General features: G+C 41.4%; 1 protein-coding gene across 1 annotated transcript; it reads left to right on the top strand.

Moving 5' to 3' along the window:
- Window positions 1-8,588: 8,588 nt before the first annotated feature.
- On the top strand, window positions 8,589-21,953 carry PYROXD1 (pyridine nucleotide-disulphide oxidoreductase domain 1). The gene is made up of 12 exons (XM_071422069.1): window positions 8,589-8,774; window positions 10,193-10,273; window positions 11,628-11,747; window positions 12,872-13,000; window positions 13,798-13,871; window positions 14,489-14,649; window positions 15,271-15,371; window positions 16,193-16,322; window positions 17,123-17,235; window positions 18,326-18,448; window positions 19,115-19,252; window positions 19,651-21,953. The coding sequence occupies exons 1-12, from the start codon at window positions 8,694-8,696 to the stop codon at window positions 19,897-19,899; spliced, it is 1,500 nt and encodes a 499-aa protein (XP_071278170.1). The 5' UTR covers window positions 8,589-8,693; the 3' UTR covers window positions 19,900-21,953.
- The last annotated feature ends 1,885 nt before the right edge of the window (window positions 21,954-23,838 follow it).

Genomic DNA, 23,838 nt, shown 5'->3' with positions numbered 1-23,838 from the left:
ATTGTAACCTGAGGCACTCAATATAACAGTCTTCTTTGGTGAGGTTCAGCATTCTTGAATGTTAGACAATTTTACAAATCTATTTTTTCATACTTGTTTGGCTCAGAAGGTTTGTGAGTTCAACTAAGGCTGCCTTGCTTTTCAAAGCCATACCCTTACAGGTCCAGGTACACCACAACCCAACTAAACTTACGTATCCCAGATTACCACCCTTATCCCTCCCACTAACCAGGTTTCAGGGAGATCCCCAGAAACTATACCCGGGGAAAGAGGCAAAGGTCAGTGGGGAACAACTTTCAGTAAAATTTGCCAGCAACAAACTTATAGCAGTCTGTGAAAAGAAACTTATAGACATCAAAAATGCAGCAATCACTAGTGAAACTGAAGTTACCTAGTACCCAACTACTACTAACAATGGTAATCAGCACCATGTAGGCAACAAGCTGGAGTAGCCAGCTATCCTTTTGAGAACTTTCCTGGAACTACAGTCCAAATATTCCCCAACTACAGGTGCATATTCCTTTCCATTTACAGGGTTAAGCTTTTCTAGCTTGATTTCTGCTAAGCCAGTGGTATCCCCTATTTTCTGGAATAGGCCACCAATGCATATTTAAAATGCCTATTTCTCTTACATCCAAATATGAGCAACACTTGCAAAAACCCCATATTGTTATTCCTTGGTTACACTCAAGTAACTTAATTTTTTGGTGCTGTGCTGGTTTGAAAGTAAACCAGTGTCTTGGGCAATTTGATGATTATAATCTATTCCCTGATCATCTGTTTTGTGCCCAAAATGGTTGCCGTACTTTTAAGGCTCTGGTGGGGGGTGGAAAGGTGAGCCCCTCTTCCTTGGGTTTTTCCAAAGCATCACTCCCCAGGCATCCGTGGTGCTGAGCAGACTGCATTCTTTTTTTCTTTTTTGCTTGGCTAGCTTGGTTTCTGTTAGCTCAGCCAAGAAGTTTTTTCCCTTTCCCTGACCTTGGAGAGGCTGTGATCACTTGGTAGCTTTCCTCAAAGTGAATTGTACAGTTTGGTTTTGGTCTAAGATCAGAGAGAACGACCAGTGGGAGAAGAACTGGCCAGAGAAGGCTGCTCCATCTCAGCCCCTGACCTCAGAACAGCTGAGCCAGCAAGATAAAGGACACCAAATCCACCTGCTTCAGCTGCTGTGAAGAGGAGACCAACACCAGGGACTCACCAGGTTCCCATCTGCTTTTGGTCAAGCTTCTCCATGAACCCCTTGTTTTTTAGTTTTTTTTTCCTTGAGACAGGAAAAAACCCCTAAAAACCTTTTCCTACCATGTTACCAGCTGTTGTGGGTTTTTTCCATTCTATAGAATTTTGGGTGTTTTGTTCTGTTGGTGGGGGGGGGACAGTTAAATATCTAGCATTTACTCACCCTTTTTTTCTGTGCCACGTGGGCACTCCCTCCATTTGTCAATACAGGGGTTTGAGTCCCCAGGAGTGAATAAATGTGCAGATTGTAGATGGTTTGGGCACTGGTAACAGGAATGTTCCCAGAGGCAAATGGGGGCAGAGGGAACTGACCTATCCCTGCTCCAGGGATAAAGGGGACCAGGGACAGGATCCACAGCTGAATCCCTGGTTACAATAGAGCTGGGGAAGTGTAAAATTGACTTTTTAATAGACACTGTCCACTTACTTGGTGTTAAATACAAACCAGGGAAAAATAAGCCAAGAGACTGTAAATGTTGTTGGTGCAACAGGAAAAGTGGAAAATTGAACATTCTTTAACCCCATTAAATTCAGAAAACAGTGGATAATACACTGATTTTTATATATGCCTGAATGTCTGGTTCCTCTTTTAGGAAGAAACCTGTTAAGTAAATTAGAGGCTCAGATTGTATTTAAAGATGGGAAAATACAATTATTGGTACCTGTGACTAAAGCCATCAAGGGAAGGACTTTTATGTTGCAGGGAACACCAGAACCAGACAGTTCTGGAGGAATACCCAGAAGCAGGAGAAAGTGCAGTAACATCCCTGGTTTGAGCCAGTGGAGCTCCAGGCTATTCCCAACAAGCTCAGCCTGTAAGTGTTACCCTAAAAACTGGATCAAGACAAGTAAGGCAGAAATTACATCCCTTAAAATTAGGAAAATCAAGAGCCTAATAGAAAATTTCAGGGAAAATCACTGGTGGTTTAAAGTGATAGATTTGAAGGATGCCTTCTTTTGCATACCTCTTGATAAGCAAAGCCAGGGCATTTTTGCCTTTAAATGGGAAAACCCCCAAACTGGTCAGAAGACTCAGTTTACCTGGACTATGTTACTGCAAGGATTTAAAACAGTCCAATGATTTTTGGGAACCAACTGGCAAAAGAATTAGAGGTCTGGAAAAAAGAGAACCCAGAAGGGTTGGTCCTGCAGTATGCTGATGATATCTTACTAGCAACTGAAACTAATGAAACATGTATGGAATTGACTGCGAGTGCTCTAAATTTCCTAGCCCAAGGAGGTTACCAAGTGTCTCAGGAAAAAAACTTAAATCATGAAGCAGCAAGTTACCTGCCTAGGATTTGAATCAGTACCAGAACAGTGGAGGTTTGGAATGGACAGAGAAGAAGCCATCTGCCATGTACTCCAACCTGTGACTGCCCAAGATTTATCAGCATCCTCAGGTGTAGCTGCATGATGCAGATTGTGGGTCTCAAATTGCAGAATTTTGGTCAAACCATCATATGAGCTTTTAAAGGAGGCCTTGGAAGGACTTTTGATTTGGATTCCTGGGGGTGAACTTGCATTCTGTAACCCAAAGCTGGCCCTGATATCTGCACCTGTCTTAGGATTTCCAGACTTAACAAACCTTTTGAACTTTCTGTGCATGAAGAACAGCCCCTCACCCTTGGAGCTCAGGCTCAGAAGGTAGGAGACTCCAAGAGGCCTGTGGGGCACTTTTGGAAACAACTAGAACAAGTCAGCCATGGGTGGCCCTGATGCCTGTTAGCCATAGCTGAGTCTATTCTCATGCAAGAGGCCAGGAATTTGGGACAAAAAAGACAGTAGTGTACAGTTTGCACGCTGCATCAGGACGAAAGGGGAGGCATTGGCTTTCCCTGAGCCAAATGCTGAAGCATCAAACTGTTCTAATGGAGCAGAAAATGTGGAAATTAAAGTAACCACAGCAGTAAGCCCAGTCCAATTCCTGAACAGCCCAATGCAAGGAGAAGAGCCACTGACCCATGACTGCTTACAGAAAATTGAGAAGGTTTGCGCTGGTTGGCCAGACCTACAAAATGCACCCACTGGAGATCCAGCAGAATCCTTCACAGACAGAAGCAGCCTTGTGCAAGAAGGTGAAAAGCCAGCTATGCAGAAAATTCATCAACCAAATAAGAGAAGCTGCACCTGCTGCCCATGGACAGCTCAGCACAAAGGGCAGAACCCATAGCAATACAGAGAGCCTTGGAAGTGGCAGCAGGAAAAAGACCAAACATATGGACCAATTCAAAATATGCTTTTAGCACTGGCCATGCCCATGAGGGTATATGGAGGGAAAGAGGTCTATTAACAGCACAAGGCTCTCCAATTAAATAAAAACAAGAAATACTGTTTCTCCTTGATGCTATCCAACTGCCCAAAGTGGCCATGCTACACTGCAGGGCACACCAGTGTGGGGATTCCCAAATTTGTGTGGGAAATACACTTGCAGGTAAAGCTGCTTGAGAGGTTGCACAACAAAGCATCCAAGCATTAATAGCTGAGAAATTAATACCTGAGAAAGCCATTTCACCTCCAGAAGGTAGCTGGGTATAGTCAGGCAGATTTAAAATTAGCTGCTTACCTAAAAGCCCAGAATAAAGAGGGTGGGTGGCTGGTAATTCCCTATAAGAAGGTCATAGTTCCATCACAACTGATGTTACAAGTTGTAAAGGACAAACACCAGCAGACCCACAAAGGAATCCATGCTATGGTGGACAGTCTGCAGACTCAGATACTGAGTGCTCATATGACAAAAATTGTCAGATCTATTACAGAAAAATGCCCACTTGTTTTTATTTAATGTCTTAAAAATAATTGTTTGAATTCCAAAGGACCTCCTCCAGGGATCACTAAAAGAGGAAACAATCCAGAGGATTACTGGAAAATTGATTTTTCTGAGCTACCACACCAACAAGGAGACAGATATCTCCTAGTGTTGGTAGATAGCCTCTGGACACCCAATAGAAGTTTCTCCTGCTGCACCAACAAGGCCAGGGAAGTCACCAAGGTGCTCCACAAAGAGGTCATACCCAGTTTGGAGTGCCTACAGGGATGTCACCTGATAGGGAACCTCATTTTGTATCTGAAGTGTTTCAGCAGCTTAGTAAGAGTTGGGTATAAACTGAGATTTACACACTCCATGGAGATTGCAGTCCAGTGGAAGGGCTGAGCACATGAATCAAACCCTAAAAAGACAAATTAGCAAAATATGTCAGGAAACTTTCTTGAAATGGCCACGGGTGTTATCACTAGCCTTGTAACAAGTTAGAGTACAGCCCCAAACTAACCTGAAGGTGAGCCCATATGAGTTGATATTTGGGGGTCTGTATTCTGTTGCAACCTTCCCTGGGTCCAAGAAACAGGCTGGAAGTCAGAAAATGGAACAATAATTAATTTCATTAGGGAAATCCTTGAATGGGCTAAAAAAGTTTATCATTCCCTCAGAACCTGTTGCCCTGGACACCCCAGTTCATTCATTCCAGCCTGGGGATCACATACAGTTCAAGACCTGGAAATTGGAGCCACTTCAGGAGCATGGAAAGGACCTTATCTGGTTCTGTGGACTACAAGAACAGCTGTGAAAGTGAAAGGGATTAACTCCTTGGATATATTATACCTGAATTAAGAGGGCTCCTGACTCAGAGCGGCCAGTGGAAAACACCAGACCCCTGCAGCTGAAAATCCTGAAGACATCTGTAAATGAGCAGTGAAATGTACAGTGAAATCTAAAACTTATGGGAATCACATTATCTTTAGGTGGGGGTGTTGAAGAAAATTGAATTTACCCAGGGGTTTGGTAAGATGTGCAACCTGTCCAGCATTAGAGCCTGCCTCCCTCTGCCCCATTCAGCAGGGGAACACATTCCTTGGGGAATTGTCCTTATAGATCAGTCAATGGTGATTCAATATAATAATCAGACTAAGCTGATAGCAAGGGCAAATGTCACCCACTAGCTGGATGAGAAGCAGAGATGCAGGTGACAAAGAATTGGTATTCTTAAAGATCTGGTAGCTTGGAGGGAAATAGGACAAAGGGGTAAGGAGTGTCCAACAGGGTCCTACAGTCTCACCCAACATTTTTTAGGATTTGCTGCAGCAGCCTCTGGAGACCAAGCAGCCAGGCTGATAGATTTATGCTAGATTACGAAACATCCCAAAATGTCTCAGACTTGCCAGAGTGTCAAGCTCTCTGAAGCAATCCTCACACCTGGACAAAGCCCTTAAAAGGACAATGGGAGCACTTAGGGGAGGCATGATGGTGCCTAAATTGGGAAATCACACCTATGAATCACCCCAGTAAGGGTCAATAGAGGTATGGAGAAAAACAAGACAATGAAGGTCAGTCCAGCAGCACAGGCTGGATGGCCAAATTAGTTCTAAACTGCAATAATCAACCCTTAAATTGTCAAGTCCCTGGCATTTCCTTCCCCAGGGTACACTGTTTGGGTACCCCAGAGGATATTGATCCACCTGACCACTGTTTGGCCCCACACCTGACAAGTTACTTTAGGATTACTGACCTTATGCCCAGCTTGGAAAAGAAGCCCCATAAAAGCCCAGTATTGGGGTAGGGTAAAGCAGGACCCATGAATGGACAGGACCTTCAGCTTCCACAATGTTTGAATGGGCCCTACTGAGTTTTCTCTTACCAGGAGCCATTTTTCTATCTGAAAAATAGAACTTAGTTTCTTTACTTGCCAAGCTAGATTATCTAACAATCTGAAGCTCCTAAAAGGGGATTTCAAATTATAAATAAGCAAATATTGAAAAAACATTGGTCTTAGATGTATTGCTGGCCAAAGAACAAGGGGCTTTGTGGATATTTAAAACTGGACAGAGAACACTGATGTGTACACATCCCAAACAAAAAAGATCTCCAAAAACAACTAAACAAAATGTGGCAAGTTGCTAAGACAGCAATGCTATCCACAAGGACTCTGAAACTAATTGGTTCAATAAAACTTCCCAAGGAATAGGGGGAAGGCTGGATAAAATACTGGAAACCCTTGTAATTCTAGTTGTAATTGTAGTAATTATTGGTCTTGTTATTGATCATGTTTACAAAACAATCAATTGTGGTCTAGTGAGAACGTCTAGGAGTGCAGAAAGAAATTGAATCGAAACTTACCAAATCATCTTACCAAAGTAGAGAAGGTTCAAAGGGAGGAAGTTGTGCCATGAGGCTTCCCTCAATTTCTCCTGTGCCTGTGAACTTTCAGCTGAGAAATAAAGCATGAAAAATCTGCTCTGCCAGCAAGGACAGTTGGAAGAGAAGGAGAAGACATCTGGCTCAGGAATGCAGCAATAGCCAAAGCAAGGACTGAGTTTGGGAACCTGGGGAGGTTTTATGGTAATGGCTAAATTGCAGCATGCATGTAACACATCCAAATTGTAATATGCAAGCAACACAGCTGTAAAATTGTGTGTGCACACAAAGTGAGCAGTTATCACCCCTGTAACCTGAATAAATGATGTCCTTCTTAGCTCTAAATTGGTCTTAAGGAGTCTTACTCAACTAGTTTGGAGTGGATCTGGTGACAGTTCAAGCTGAGGTTTCCCTCAGCAGAGTCTCAGCTGTCTCTCATTCCATGAAGCCATTTCTTCACAGCACAGTAAAGCAGAAACAGCTGAAGCTTTTTGAAGCAAGCCTCACACCCAGCCAGAGCTGTTAAAGGACAAAGGAGGTGTCAGGGTGCCTGGATTAGGGGATCACACCTGCCTCTGAGGAGGGACGCCAAACAAAGGTCTGTGGGCTTTTATACTCTCACAAGCACCATGCAGGTCTTCCTCTTGACTCCTCTGCTCCTGCTCTTATTCTGGTACCACACCTTTTCTTGCCTCTCTGGTTTCTGTGATTGAAATGGCTCCTGAGGTATTAAAAATCTTTTTTCTCCCAGCGCAGTGACAGAAGAAGAAGTAGAGAGTCCTTGGTTCTGCTTTTCAAGGTTGTTTATTTTCTCCTATCCATTCTGTTCTTTCTCTGACCTGCTGAGATCTGTCCAGCAGGTCGGGTTGAGGCACAGTCCCTGACCTTGGGGTGGTGTTGGCTTTTTATACTAAGAACTACCTGTACTTTATTTACAATAATTTTCCAATACCTATCACCTATGTCAGACAGTCTGTCTCTACTCTAAACCAATCCAGAAGTGTCACCATCACAGCAGAAGATAGAGGACAAGAAGAAGAAGGACAGGACGTGCCCAGATTCCTCCATCTTGCCTCCTGAACCCCCATTCTAAATCCCCAAAACTCTACTTTTTCACCCAGGGATAAATTCACTATCATTCTATTCAAACCCTTGTGGCTTGTAAATCTTCACACGAAGTTGGTAATTGTTTCCATGGGTTAAAATCAAAGGCACAGGTGCTTGTGACTCTGTGCCAAGGTGTCTGAGCCCCCTGCCAGGATATGGAGTCCTCCAGGGCAGTCAGAGGAATATCCTGGGTTCTGGTGATAAGAATGGGGAGTTTGCCCTCAACTCAAGCCCATAAAATGGCATTATAAAGGTTTTCCTCTTTCCTTTAAACTAGAAAATAACAATTCCCCATCAGCTGATACCCCTAAATCAGGGAAAAGACAGATTTTCCTTCAACTGGTACTCTTAAAATCATGGTGAAGGGGATTTAAACACAGACAAAAATGGGAAAGGAGGTTTTTCCCTCAACACCTGTTTTCTCTGGGGTTACTGGGGTGCTCTAGGGAGGGACTGGAAAGGGACTGAAGGCACTTGGATAGGATTGGAAAGATGAAACTGAAAAGAGAAAGGAGAGCTTCCCTGCACCCCCACATGCTGCCCCACCTGCTCAGGTGTGCTGCTCCTTGTGCTGTGCTCTCCTGGGGCACAGGCATTGTACTGACCCTTCTCATCCTCACTGACCACCCTGGACACTGATTCTCACAGGAATTTGACTCAATCCCACTCTAATTCTTAATAAACTGAGCACACCTTGCTGCTGTTCATATTACATGTGAAGCTAATAAGGAAAAATGTGGGGATGAGGAAAAGTGGAATTGATAGGGATTTGTTTATATGGAATTGATAGGGGTTTATATAGAATTTGTAGGGATTCCCGGTACAGAGAGTGCCGGGATCGGACCTGGGGTATGGCGTGGGGGAAAATCCGGACTGGATTGCTTGGAACAGGGAATGGGGAGAAACCTGGACTGGATTTCACCAGAACAGGGAATGTGATAAAACCCGGACCGGATTTCACCGGAGCACGGAATGGGTGAGGGGGGAAACCTGGACTGGATTACGGTTCGATCCCGGAATGCGTGCCTAAGACGGGCTCTGATCCCCGTACACAGACAGCATCCACACGGTACAGAGATACCGAACGGGCGGGGAAAAGCCGCTTCGGGGCGGCTGCACACAGGACCGCTCCAGCCCGCGGAGCAGAGGAAGTTGTGGCGCTCCCGCGCTCCGTAGGCCGGGCGCTGTGCAGTGGGGCCGGGCCGTGCCGGGCGGGGCGATGGCGGGGCCGTGCGGCGCGGTGCGGGGCCGCTTCGCTGTGGTGGGCGGCGGCATCGCGGGGGTCACCTGCGCCGAGAAGGTAACGGGGGTCGGGCTCTCCCTCCCCTTCCCGCTCCCCTTCCCGCTCCCCGCCAGCCGGGAATTGTCCGCAGGGGTGCGGGAAGCTGCCCCAGCCCTGGGAGCCCCGGTGTGCCCGGCCCTCGGCGGCCCGGAGCTGCCGCCTGCCCGGTGAGAGCGGCTGGCGCTGACTTAGATAAACCCCCGAAGGACACGGCCATGGAAACAGATCTGCGCTGTAACTGCACAAATGTTCGCATGTGTTCAGTAGTTCCGTGCTCTGTCCTACATCCCCCTAATCCCCGTTTCTTAAAAATTTTAATAATTTTTTTGTGTGTCCCTGGAGAAAACACGAGCCAAGTGCAGCCCCAGGGCAGCAGTGCTGTAATATAAGGATGTTTATCTGTGTACAAGTACCGCTCCAGAGGTTCAGAGCTGATAAGGTTATCTTGAAGCAATTTATGAAACGCTTGGTAAAGAGAGTGAGTTACTCGTAACTGCAGAGAGCTGGCTCTCTGTGCCCTGGTCCAGAGCTCAGGGATTCGGGATCCCTGCAGGAAATATTCTAAGGCACTGTGCTGTAACCCAGCTGGAGGCTGCTGTGATGTGCTCCTTTTAATTAACACTGCTCCGTTTTTATAGGCTCCGTGTTTTAGAGCTGTGTACCTCATCCAGCTCTCTGTGAGCCCAAGCTCTAAAAAGAAATTAATCTGTCACTTGGTCTCAAGGATTACTGGTTTTAAAATAACAGTAACTGGAGATAATTTTGCACCTGTGGAATGAAATTATGTGGGTATTAGCTGGATGAGGAATATTTTATCTCTTAGGGCTGCAGAGCAGCATACAGACTGTGTTTTGGAGACAGTGTTCTCTGGTAATGTCAGGGTCCCTCTGCTTGGCATCCCTTCCCCCACACAGCACCGCTTGTCTTGGTCTGTGTCACCTTGCTGAGCAAGGCACATTTAAAATGGGAGTTCTTCCCTTTGGCTTGGGGCTTTATAAGTCTTGCATTGCTTAATAGCACCCTGAAAATGATCAGTTTACTAAATAGGGTATAAAATATCCAGGAGAAATCAGCATTTCCTCAGTGCAAATGAAACCTCTAAGCAATTAGTCACTGCTGAGCAGTAAAAAAATGTGTATCCACCAAGTGGGTGTGTCCAGAGATCCCATGATCACAGTCTGATCCATCAGATGGCCTTTGGAATATTGTGACAATAGTCCTTTACCCTGTGGCTGCAGTTCTTGAAGGTATATTTATATGGGATTGAAAGAAATGTTGTGTCTCCAAATTCTCTTCAGCCCTTATCCTTCTGTTATCCTCAAGTAGTGTTTCTACAAAACCAAAGTCATGTATTAAGACATACTGCTTGTCACCAGTAGCTTTATTGTGTTCAAGTCTGATGACAACTCTCATCATGGTTTCTGTTTCTCTACAAGCTGGCTGCAGAATTCCCATCAGAAGACATTTTCTTAGTGACAGCTTCCCCAGTTATCAAAGCTGTAACTAATTTCAAGCAGGTAAGAGAGACTTAATTTTTCTTATAGTGAGACGTGTTCAAAGTTTATTTGTGCAGGTAATTTAGAACCCAGTGGTGAAGATGCTCATGACTTTGAGCTTGTTTTCATATTAGTGTGATTGCAGTGGTGTTAGTAAGACTGACTATTTTAAAATGATCAGTAATTGTGAATATATTCACACCACTCAGGCAAAAGTTAAACCAAGTACTTACAGGACTGAAGTGTGTTTAGAGTTACTGAAGCTTTATTTCACCGCTTTATTAGTGAGTGACCTCTTTGAAGCACTGGAATGGTACCATAGTCTTGATCATGTTAGAATTTGGGGCAGAAACAGAAAAAAAAGGGATAACCTTCTGGGGAATTGCTTTGAGCTTTGTCTACTCCAGCAGCTGCTGATTCAGTAACATCTTTCCTGCTGGTTTGAAAAAGAAAATCAAATGCATGCATGAATTCAGATTTGTGGCTAGTGGGGTGATGAAGCCAAGTCTGAGAACTCTCTGTGAGATTGTTGGAGTAACACCCAACTACAGAAGGCTTTCTGAAAGTGCTGAGTGTCCAGCAAAGACATCTGCACAGTGCAGAGATGTAAAGTCTGTAATTCACATCAGTGGAAATTTACATAGCTGAAGAATAAGGGAATAGCTAAGCACTATTGGAAGGCAGCAGAATCTGAGTTTTGGACATGAGCATCTTAATTTCTCTCTTTGAATTGAAAGCATGGTGTGGCTTCTGGTTCCTAGCTGTGTTCCAAACTCTGAATATTCAATAAAGTAGCAGGCCCGGAGGTTTCCATGCAGCCACTCTCTTTTGGAAAAAAACACCAAATTGTCATCATCATTTGAATGTTTTTCAAACTCTGGCTTGCCTCTTTGGGATTTTTATTTTGTTTGTGTATGTCTTCTATTTGATGTTGTCCATTTCCCCCGAGGTCTCTGAAATATCAGGTAGTGGCTCTGGATGAGTTATTTTAGCAAAGTTACAAAAAGAAAAAACAGGATTTTAACACTACATCACATAAATGAAAAAGCAGTTTTAACAACTCTGATAATAGATTTCTTTATGGAATAAAACATTGTAGCAGTTAGAGCAACTACCAGAGTTTTCCATTTTTGCTTAATCTCTGTCTTTAGGATTAACACGTAGTACTTTGACTCTTCAACCAGGAACAGGCGTGAAAAGATTCTGTATGGAAAAAGAAACTTCTGGCAGTTACGTGGTAACCCATTTTCAGATAATATGGGCTTTATGTTGTGACTTTTTTACTATAAATGAACACAGCACCTTCTGTCAAAAGTTTTAGAAGAAGAGATGGATAAATGATCTGTATTTTTAAAAACCTCTCTTTCTCCTACAGGTCTCCAAAACACTTGAGGAATTTGATGTTGAAGAGCAACCAAGTTCCCTATTAGAAAAACGATATCCCAATATTAGAGTTATACAGTCTGGAGTGAAACAGTTGAAAAGTGATGAACATGTAAGCTAAGGTTTTCTTTTTTATTTGGTTTTTTTTTTCAAATTATGTATATAAAAAGTAATTTAACAAGTAGCTGAATGTTTTGGATGAGAAATTTTGTTCAAGAACATTTTGGTTATTGAATTCATAAGTTACCAAAATTACAAGAAAATATTTCCTAATTCTGTTTTCACTTGCTGCTTAACACTTTTTCTAGTAGAAATATATACAGAGGACAAAATAAATCTTGAAAGAACCAACATTTCCACCTTTTCTTTCTCCTGTTTAACAGGAAATACGTTGCAAATACAAGCAATGGACAGCATGTACACAGCCTTGTTAGCTCTGTGTCAACATGTTATTTTCACTTCAGCATGTATGAGAACTCAGTCACATCCCAGACTGGTTTTGCTCACTTTTAAGGTTTGGAGATGTAATTCCAGGTGGATTCTGTTAACATTCTGAATCCAGTGGTTTTCTTACATCATTACTAGAATAGTGTTTTAATATAGGTCTTGGTGGAAACAGATAATTAACCTATGTGGATTTGGAGGCTCTTTTGCCCAAAATCGCTTTAAACTATGCAGCTTCTAGTTTGTAGAACAACAAATAATGTCATAAAATGATAAAATTTAAGGTCTTCTTTCTCAAAATGATGTAGTTTATTGAGTGCCTCCACTTTTTCTCCAGCAAAGAACAGATTTGCAGTATTTCTAAACTGTGTCCTATCCTGTGCCTGGTTAACTTAGAGCTACTGCTGTTGAAATGTTTGAATGAGATTCTTGATCGCTGATGTCCAGCAGTGCATAGTTCTGTTCCTGGGGCCTGAGGGACATTTGTCAGATAGAAAACACAGAACTCTTTTGGCACAGCCAGTGAGTACCAAGTGCCACCAAGTGGTTGATTTTGCTTTGAGTGCACTGTCTGCACTTCCCATTTTATTGGTCACTTATTTGTGGTGGGTGCGGTGGCAATAAATGACACACAGTCAGGAACAGTATGAAGCCTTGTTCCTTCAGAAGCCCCTTAGAGCTTTTCATATCTGCTAATTACTGTGACATTAAGGAAAGATGTCTCTTAGATGTCTTCATTTACATGAATTCTCTAAGATGAATTGATTTTTCTTTTATCTTCATTGTTAACAGAAAATTTACACTGAAGATGGGAAAGAATACATATATGAAAAGCTTTGTCTGTGTGCTGGAGCCAAACCAAAATTAATTGTTGAGGGGAACCCGTATGTGTTAGGAATCCGGGACACTGACAGTGCACAGGTAAATGTGTTTGGGACTTCGAAATGTGCAATATATTCCTGCATCTGGTGCAAAATACCAGAATTCTTGTGGAGTGAAATGGAGAAACAGAAAATAATGTTTGCTATTATATATTCTTAATTAAGAACATTTTCACTAGCAGAAAAACAGCCTTATAAGGCCACTGAATTAATTAGCCATTATATTTGTTAAGTTTATAGATAGCTCATACACATTATTTCTAACATGATAATGTGGAATAAACGATACTTTTTTCACCCTCCAGGCAGAATCCAATTGGAAAAGATAAAGAAATTTCCTTGGGAAGGTGTGTGTGGTTCCTGGTACAAGGCCTGCTTCATGCAGTGGAAAGCTACTGAAGGAATGACTTTTTTATTCTCTTGCAGTTCTACTGTAGCTTCTCCTCTTTGAACAGAAAAGAGTTAGAAATAGTCAAAGTTTTCATCTGAGAAATGACAATAGACTAAAAATTAAGCTTGGAAGGCAAAGGTGAAGTTTCACTGCTACAGGTCTTCAGAATTACAGGAGGCAGGGTGAGCACTGCTAACATGGAGCTGCCATTCATCAAATGAAGCTGGACCTCGAAGATAAAAAAAGGAGTTACATTTTCAAAGAAGCTGAAGTGAAACTGAAATTGTTGTTTGTTACAACAGCTTCTCTCACAGGTCTCGGCCTAGCTAGATGTGTATCAATAGTCTGAGAAAATCAAGACTAAGAGCAAGAAAATACTGAAAAGGATATAGTTGATCAGTGGCAGGGAACATGCTCTAATTGACATTTTTCCTTTCTTAATGCAGGCTTTTCAGAAGAATTTGGCTCAAGCTGAGAGAATAATGGTGGTAGGAAATGGTGGGATTGCCCTTGAATTAGTGTAAGTGAACCAAAAAGACATAATCAAAGAAAATCTTTAACAATGCAATGCTAAATCCAGTGTACATGAGTTTGAGAGAAGGTTGACTTATAAAATTTTATCTCTTAAAGAGATATGCTCTTAAAGAGCACTTAGTAGCAAAACTGATTACAGGTTTTTTGGTTTTTTTGCAACATAGTGGTTTTTACTGACGCATAAAATTAGGAAAGTTCCAGAAGAAGCTTTGACACATAGATATCAGGAATATTCAGTTCATGTTCCACACAGTGCAAGCAAGATCCAAATGCTTGTTTTTAACAGTGGGAATCTGGCAGAAATGCACTTCTTTTTCATTATGGGGAGCAGGAAATACTAATTATTAGTATTATAAATTAGATCTGCCCCCTACCCCAATTCAGTCAGGGTTGTGTTGGTGAAAAATTATGACTTGTCAGGTTGAAGAGATCTTTTTTAATGGGTTCCTTATGTAAATATTTAGAAGTGGATTTGATAGGTTGGAAAGTCTTGGATCCCCTGGTTCTGGCTTCTGGAAGGAAACTTGACACACTTCTGCTCGTGCTGCTTACAGATCCTTTTCAGGCAGTCTGTCGCTTTATCCCTTGTTGAAATGCCCACAGGTATGAAATTCAAGGCTGTGAAGTAATCTGGGCTATCAAAGACAAAGCCATTGGGAACACTTTCTTTGATGCAGGAGCAGCTGAATTCCTCCTTCCCAAGCTCACTGTTCAAAGCCAAGAGACTCCCATCGAGTGTAAAAGAACCAAGTACACAGTGGAAGGTATGGGGTTCAGCTTGCTGACACTGCAGCAGCAGCATTTCATATTAAAGGTAGTCTTAAAATCAGTCAATTTAGCAGCTTGGAATAAGGCTTACTGCTGTCATTAATGAGATTTCCTCCTTCAAAAACTGAGAGTAAAAATGCAACATAAAAACCCATCCCACATTTATGTAGACAGAATGTAATACAGCTTCTTGTGAGCTGCAAAAAAGTGCTGACCTTTGTGCCAAATCTATGCTCGTTCCCTGCTTTCTTTCTGCTGAAGAACTTGTTCTATTTTTTGTAATGTTTTGATGTGAACTCACCATTCCATAGGGAGGAGCTGTCACATAATGAGATATTGGAGGGGCAGGTGAAACCACACAGAACATTATTACAGGTGGAGTGAAAGTGCAGTCTCAGAAACAGCAATTAACTAGCACTGCATGAAAAAACATCACACAAACATATGGAGGACCAAAGTCAGGACAAAAAGAAGAGCATGGTTCTAGACATCAGGCAGGAAGAATAAGGATATTACCCCAGATGGCATTTTTCTGTTAATTGAGAATCCTTGTTCTGAATTCTGAGGACGAGGAAGGATGCACACTAAATCTGATATACTCCATGTCTTTGCTTCAGGAAGTGAGGAGAAAGTAAGACCTCCAGGAACATCTGACAAGCTGGGCAGTGCCTTGGGCCCTGACTGGCATGAGGGCTTACACCTTAAAGGAACTAAGGAGGTATGGGCAAAACCTTGCTGCAAGGTTTATTTGGGTGTTGTGGGCATGAGCACCGGGAAGAGTTCCATGTTTGCAATAAAGCAAAAATCCTCACATTTAATTTTTTTTTTTCATTTATGAATTCCTGAGCTGTTAGGTGTTTGCATCTGTTTTGCATTTATAAAATGACCTGTCAAGAGTGATCAGTCAAAGACCAGCTAAAGGATGTTTAGGATATTCAGCAGCTTAATCAGTGGGCGTTTGGCTGTTGAAGGTTGTGGAACTGTATTTGTGTAGTGGAGAATAAAAAAAGGCCCAAATTCACAAAACAATTTAGAGAAACAGGTAACTTTCCTGTTCTGGCTTGAGCTCAGAATATGGTTGAAATGTGGGTTGATGGTACAGAGTATTTTTTCTTTTTACAGTGTTTAGAACATGAACTTATTATTGTTACCAAAATTTAATTAATGATAGAAAAACAAAGGATTTGCAATCCTGAAAGACAAAAAAATGAGTTTACTTTATTCTGTTTTGATAAGGTTTGAACTCTCTTTCTGTAAGCTTAGGGGAACCTGAGTATGTTTTCTGGCATGCCAGAAGAATCTAATTGTTATGAACTTTCAAGAAACGTGAGTTACCTGCTGAAAAAGCAGCTAAATTGCCATTGGCTATGGTTAGAGCTGTGCCAAAATGAGGAAAGTGTGGGAATCCAGGTAATGGGCTGGGATATATGGTGGAGGGTTTTCCACTTCAGTAATATCAATGTAGGTGAAGATATCCTTGCTATTATCATTCTTGTGATCACTAATCATTATGTTTATAATTCTGTCTATTTTTTTTAGTTTTCTCACAAAGTACATATTGAAATCCTGTGTGAAGTAAAGAAAATACACTTACAGCAAGAATTTATCCAACTGCAGCAGACTTCCTTGACTTTTCCTAAAGGAGAGAAAAATGTAGAAGCAGATGAGGGTGAGTGTCAGTGCTGGTAAGACCTTGAAGATAAATCTGTGCTGGAGCATGTTTGCTGTTTGAAAAATAAATCTATTTTTTTCTATAATTTGAGGTCTGGCAGTTTACAGTAATCAAATTGATGGGCTACAATTAAATTATAAAATCTTATGGGTCAGACACTTTTTTCCACAAAGTAACCAAAATCATGTGTGCAGAATATTCTATCCTAACACAATCCATTAAGTATTTTAATAGTTAAGTTGAAACAGGAGGAAAAAAACCACCAACATTTTGTATCAAAACTGAAGTAAACCTTCCAAGTAGAGGAAAATATCCCTTTTTAAAAAATGAATAATTATGCCTATAATTTCCACCTAATTAAAATGAATATTTTTAATACTATTTTAGTAATCAGTTTCTTTCAGCACAAGTCAAATCTGTGCTGTTCTTTTTGCTTTTGAGGCACTTCTGTGCATCTGTAAATTTCTACATAAAAGAATATTTGGCAGTTGCATAGTTGAGAGAACATCCCACAGGACACAGAGGCTTTAATTTAGGAAAATTCTGAAGGAAGTTATTAGTAGGAGTTGGAGCTGAGATCCAAAATAGTTTTTTTCTCTAGTTCTGAGCAATGGTAAGAAAAGTTACAGGTAATATCTGATAGTTTTTTCCTTTTTATTTTTAACCTTTCTTTACCTATTCACTTACCTCAAAGGTTTTATGTTTTTTTTTTTTCTTTCATATCTTATCATAAGACATAATTAATAAAATAACTTCTGTTGGTTACATTCTCAGGGCAAAATTTTCTCCTTTTTCAGTGCTGTGGCCTGTATATGTGGAATTAACTAATGGAAAAATTTATGGATGCAATTTCATTGTCAGTGCAACTGGAGTTGTGCCAAATGTTGAACCATTTCTTGATGGCAATAATGTAAGTATACCAATTTCTTCTGGAGCTTTTCAAGTAAGGTTAAAGAAACCTTTTGAGCTGTTTTATGCTTCTGTTCTGACATGGATTGCTAAAGATTTAAATACTGTGCACCATCTCAAAATAAGGCAGGGTATGTTGATACTGAGATATCCAACATGATACAAGTGTATTTGATTTGTGGTCTTGGTTTATTATGTTGTTCCCCAGGTGTTTATATACAGTACATATGCAGTATTAAGCCTAACCAAAGAGAAAAAATCATCTGTATAATTGGCTAATGTGGCAAAAATATAGAATAATTTCCATGTTAGTTCTGTACCATAATCTTACCTTATTAATCTTGACATTTGCTCCTGGAAAGGAAGCAACTATTTCCAGTACTTTCTCTCTGAGACACTGAGCTGTCACAGTGCTCGTGTTCATTGAGGGAAGTCAGCACCCAAATGTGGATGGTGATTCTGGAGCTCATAACTGCCATGGGCATTTCCAACCTCAGGATCATTTTGTTTCTGTGTTCAGTGCCTGCTCAGCAACAACTAAAACATCCCTGGGTTGTTAACCCTGATCACAAATCCAACAAATAGTCCCATACAAGCTACTACCAAAAAATGATCCCAGACAAAACCAGGATGTTGTGGTATTTGGGTTAAGTGGTGCCATCTGATTATGAGGTAAAAGGCTGTGCTCTGGTTAAAGAAGGAAATGCTGAAAACATAGATCTGATGTTGAGCCATGAGATATTTTCAGGCCTATGCTATAAGCTTAGATCCGGAATTAAGTTTTTGCAATGATATTTTCTTGCCTTGGCAAAAATACAAAGTGATCTCTTAAGACTGGGTGTCCCTGTAACACACAGTGTGATTTGGAATTTGGCAAGCCCTGTGACTTCTCTGCCTAGGTATCAGTAATAGTCCTTTAAAAACCTGTGCTGTGCTCTAGAAATAATAATAGCAACAGTAATGCTTTGTACCTTCCATGGAGCTCTTGCCACTCAGTACAGTCTCATTGGTAAATAATGAAGGAACAGCTGAATGTTAAGGGGGAGGGAGTTGGATGCCTGGTTTCATTGCTGATGTGTAAACCCCTTCAGTTTGCTGTGGGAGAGGATGGAGGACTGAAGGTGGACAAGCACATGCACACATCACTGCCAGATGTGTTTGCAGCTGGAGATATCTGCACAGCAGCCTGGGAGCCGAGCCCTGTGTGGCACCAGGTATGTCCTGGCACAGCAGTTACACACCAGTGCTCACACCAAGGAGGGACAGCTTAACAGAGGATTGTCACTGACAGATTTTCTGAAGAACCCCTTTGCTAGGATTTTTCTCCTGAGAAGCCTCAGAAAAGAAATATAAGCAATAACTATCTGATGGCTGTGGAATGTGGTCTGGAGATGGTTTACCAACAGGTGCATCTTTGATTGGTTGCATGTGAATTGTTTTTAATTAATGGCCAATGGCAGCCATCTGTGTCAGACACCGAGTCTGTCACGAGATTTTATTATTCATTCCTTTCTAACTTTCTGATGTCTCCTTTCTTCTATTCTTTAGTATAGTTTTAGTATATCGTTTTCTTTTAATATAATAGATATCATAAAATAATAAATCAGCTTTCTGAAACGTGGAGTCAGGATTCTCATCTCTTCCCTCATCCTGGGGACCCTCAAACACCCCCACATTTGGTGACCCTGAGTGAGTGACACCCGACAGTGGATAATCCTGGGGGTTTGGTGGCTGAGTTCTGTGGAGGTGGCTGGAAATGAGCTGGCCGGCCCCTCTGAGTATTAACAGCACAAAGTGTGCTCTGAGTACTCACTGCAGAGAGTGTGCTCATGGCACAGGGATGGCCTCCTGACTTCAATCTTCCCAATTTTCTCTTGCAGATGAGGCTGTGGACCCAGGCTCGGCAGATGGGATGGTATGCAGCAAAGTGCATGGCAGCAGAAGCTTTAGGGGAGTCTATTGATATGGATTTCAGCTTTGAACTCTTTGCTCACATTACAAAATTTTTCAATTACAAGGTCAGTACAGTCTGATAGTTGTAAACCACTGAGTAACACATACTGCTTGCTTGTATTCACTTGCTGACAGTGAGCAGGTGCATTAATATTGAGAAAACTGGTTTCTTTATATAGTAATTAATCCTAGCTTAGATTTTCTCAGTTTGTGCTAATGTGTGTGATATTTCATGGGGAAGATTTTTCAGTCCATTGTGTGTATTTGTGCTAATGTGTATGATATTTCAAGGGGAAGATTTTTCAGTCCATTGTGTGTTTGCAAGCCAGTGATGGGGGGAGGGACCCTAGGGATGAATACTTCCCTGTTTGCATCACTTTTGAGGCCGAGAACTGTTAGCAGCAGAAATGCTAAAAGCCACTGCAGTGTTGTTATGAGAGCTTTTCCCTTCTCCTTCTGCTAGGTGGTGGTTTTGGGGAAGTACAACGCTCAGGGCCTGGGCTCAGAGCACGAGCTGATGCTGAGGTGTACCAAGGGCCACGAGTACATCAAAGTGGTGATGCAGAACGGCCGAATGATGGGAGCTGTGCTCATCGGTGAAACGGACTTGGAAGAAACCTTTGAAAACTTAATTTTAAATCAAATGGATCTTTCAGCCTATGGTGAAGATCTCCTAAATCCAGATATTGACATAGAAGATTATTTTGATTGAACAATACCCCATTCCCATTTTCTATGAAGCTTTGAGAGCAAGTCATACATCTTAGAAAACCGTTTTCTCAGGACTGGGGATAAATGCAATCCTCTATTGAGATTTTGGGTTGATCTTGCCAAAATACTGACTGGTTACTGCCACAGGTACCAGCTAATGGTGCAATCTCTGTTGAGCTGGCTCAGATGAACAGAGAACAGTTTCAGGGCACAGGGTGCTCAGAGCTCTTGCTACCTGGAATGTAGGTTGCAAATACATGGCCTTACTCCATTTTTTCCCCCCCCATAAGTTTACTTCTGAAATAAAAGTATTTTCTGCTCAGTTAAGTACAGAATACAAGCTTTGCACAATGAAAGCCAGGATGAGATGTCAGTTGAGAGCAGCTTTTGAACTCCTTGTCCCTTCAGCTGTCCAGGTGTTGGGGTGGAGCTGCACTGTACTGGATAGTGCCAGCCCTGGACAACAGTTGTTTCATCCTGGCTTTTGATTTTGTTCTACAGTAGCTGCCTGAGAGTTCCTATTTATTTTGGATCAAATTCGGAACAATGTGTTGTGCTCAATACAAAGCTGGCAGTACTTATTGAGACTTGTCCCAGACAAGTCACTTAATGTTTTTCAGGAGAATTACTGTTTTTAACTAAATTTTCAATTTTTGGCAAAGGTCTCAGCTAAAGGAGGGGTGAAAGACTATAGGCTTTATTCACTGTCACAATTTTACCAGAAAAATAAAGATGAAGAGCATGTTCTTCATGATATTATTTTTATATTTGTTTTAAGTGTAAGGGAAAAGAACTAAAATGCAACCACCCAGAACTTGCATTTATTAATGAAACTGAACATGTCTTTCTGATCTTTGGCTGCTAAGATGTTAAAAGTAAGAAAACAGAATTGAATCTAGCAGTCAGCATATGTGCTTGAGAATGCTTGCAGTAGCTGTTGAGTGTTTCCTAGGCTGGCAGGTTGTCTTGTTTGTAAACTTCAATTGAGGTACTTCTGCCAAGCACAGAAGTCATAAATTTCTATTTGAATAACAACCTAGAGTAGTCAGATTTGAAGAACAACAGATATATTTCAAAGGGATAAGTACACATAATCACTCATAAATACATACAGTATTTCACTCCCACATGCCACAGTGGGAGTGGGGACACATGTCCCTACTCAGAACTGCAGAGGTGGCAGTGCCCATGTGGGCTGCAACAAGCAGCCCTGGCACAGCAGCAGCTCTGAGCCAGCCAGGGCTCCAGAGGAAGGATGCTGGAGCATCCCAGTCTCCAGCTGTCTGATGTCACTCCTGGGGCTGGTGACAGCAGCTGCCCTGTCTGCAGTGGGGTCACTGGGGAAGAGGAGAGTCACCTACACAGCAGGCAGAAGAACAGGAGCTGACAGGGTCTTCATGCTGAGCTAATGACCACCAAGTCCTGTGCTGCAAAGGAGAGAAACCTCAAGAGGATTCTCAGGGGAGCAGTGGGTGGAGAGTCCCACAGGAAGGAAGCCTGGAAACCTCTGCACCTCTGGCAGTCCTTTCCAGACTCCATGAACCTGCCACAGTGTCTACACTTCCAAAAGAGTTAAAAAGGCAACATGGTCATCATAGAGGTTTTGTAATCATTGCTGTATCCTAAGATATGCACCAATTATTTTGATAAGAAATACGTTTTCCTCTTCTATCAGCCTTCTAGATTTGACAGTTTTTAAAGATACTTGTTCCCTGTTCAGTGTTTATTAAATAAAAATAAAAATACCATTACTAAAGCACAAACTGAACTTACACACTGCACTGTCCATGGAGCAGCAACCATGATTAGATCCTAAATGTAGTCTGTGACACTCAGTCAATGACTACTGGTTGGTCATGTGCACCTGCCTGAAGCTTAGGCTTCTTTGCTTTTAAGTTAGGACCACAGCTGGGCCCTTTATGTTCCTGTGATTTCTTCACCCCTGAATCTTGAACAGTCTTTGATCCAGCCTGGGCATTTTCTCTGCTTCCTTTTGAAACTGAAGATTGAGATGGTTTAGACCTGAATGATTAAAGAGCTCAATTAAAAGTCTAACATTGTTTTTCTCTTTTTTCCATGTTCCCACACAAGAGAGAAAATATTTATGAGGTTATGATATTTATGATGTACATGCATACACATATACACACATACACACATATATATATGCAAATATACATGTGCTCTATCACATTCCAAACACTTCAGGATGTTGAATCTTGAAATTCTGTGGTAGGAGACTGGCAAGTGCCTACAATTAGAATATTGTTGATATTCTCACGTTTCACTGACCATAAAAGCTAAGATCAATATTTTCAACGTCTTTAAAAATGAAATATTATTTCATGTCAAAATATTGCCAGAAACTTCTCAAAATGAAAAGGGTATGTTAGGTTAAGCATAGAGACTAGACTAGGTTTTTTTCTGCATTTTTGCTTCTGACATTGTTTGGAAAGTGTGTTGTTTGCACTACTAGTAACTGAAATGCAGTTTGAGGAGGATAGAATTACTACAAAACGTTTTGAGCAGATACCAAATGATTAAATTAAGCTCTAATGGAGAAGAGACCTATATGGCAAATCAGAACAGATGTAAATACTTTGGGAACACTTTTGCTGTTTGTTATCCCCTCCATGGTGATGACGTGTCCCTTGTTTTTCAGCAGCCGGGCTTTGGGTCCCACTTTCAGGTGTGATATTGTAGCAAAGGCTGTGAAGCTGAAATCCTCCCTGCATGAATGAAATCACTGTTACAGGGGAAGGTTGGAGATGGAGGCCAGAATATGCAGGGAGAAAAAAAAAATCATAGCATCATTAGGTTAGAAAAGACTCCCAAGATCATCAAGTCCAACCAACAACCCAGCACTGTCACCAAACCATGTCCTCAGGTGCCACATCTGCATGTTGTGTGAACAGACCCAGGAATGGTGACTCCACCACTTCCCTTCTCAACAGCTCTTTCCATAAGGACAGAGACACATTAACCCTTCTGATGGATGTTCCAGAGAGCAGCTTCATTCTGCTTAATCTATTCAAGTAGACAGTCAGGTTGACTTAGAGCTATTCCATACAAATTAACAGTTACTTAACATAATTCAGTTTGTGGACCTTGACACATGCAAAAACACTCAGATGCACACTTGGAGGAAAATGAGGAAAAAAAGATTTAATAAGTCATCTGCTCACCCTCTTAATAATATTTAAAAAGCTGTACAGAGAGATGCAAAGAAAAATTAAGTCAAAAAAAGGAATTAGATATTTGTAGATATTCTTAAATTTAGAAATTATTTGAGAAGACAAATAGCACATGGATAGCTCACAGAGGCAGCACTGGTGTTAGTTCCACTATGCTTTCTTAAAATTTCTGAGTACCACCTTCCACATTAGCCAGTCTTTCCTGACTTAGACATCGTGTGCACAACCCTGTTTGCTCTCCTTATCCATGGAATGTGAATGAGAGCTGTATGAGCTGCAGACTTCTCCAAAATTAATCCTGCTGCAGATTCAAACATTATACCTGAATACAGAAGACCCCAGGTTTTTTAAATTGCACGAGATGCAGCATTTCAACTGTTCCTCACACTTTTGAAAAGGAAATATAGCAATACTTGAAGGGTTTTAAAGAATACATTAAATGCATCTGAAATGAAAACAAGACTACAGAATGTATCCATTAATGTTATACCAAAGTAACAAGAGAGCAAGGTAAGATGACTACTAAATATTAAAAAACCAAAACAAAGAAAACAAAATAGTTATCTTACATACTTCAGATACTGCTGCAGCAGTAAATGAGATTAGTAAGAACAAAAAAACCAAAACACTGCAAAACGTTTTTGGGGGTGGAGTTTGGACATAACAGGTATTTAATGCTGCTAAGCATTGATCAATCCTTAAAATTTCCTGTTCCAGACAATCCTACTTGTATTTCTGAAATTCAT

This window comes from Agelaius tricolor, unplaced genomic scaffold (assembly GCF_023055355.1).
Source record: "Agelaius tricolor isolate 1412-34295 unplaced genomic scaffold, bAgeTri1.0.p SCAF_3, whole genome shotgun sequence".
Lineage (NCBI taxonomy): Eukaryota > Metazoa > Chordata > Aves > Passeriformes > Icteridae > Agelaius > Agelaius tricolor.
This window is presented reverse-complemented; position numbering and strand designations above follow the sequence as displayed.

What these genes read in the sequence shown, in the direction of transcription:
- PYROXD1 (XM_071422069.1), top strand. Translation starts at nt 8,694, where the DNA reads ATGGCGGGGCCGTGCGGCGCGGTGCGGGGCCGCTTCGCTGTGGTGGGC. An exon ending in AAATGTAGAAGCAGATGAGG is followed by an intron (nt 16,323 to 17,122) that starts GTGAGTGTCAGT and finishes CTCCTTTTTCAG; the next exon opens with TGCTGTGGCCTGTATATGTG. An exon ending in CGAGCCCTGTGTGGCACCAG is followed by an intron (nt 18,449 to 19,114) that starts GTATGTCCTGGC and finishes TTTCTCTTGCAG; the next exon opens with ATGAGGCTGTGGACCCAGGC.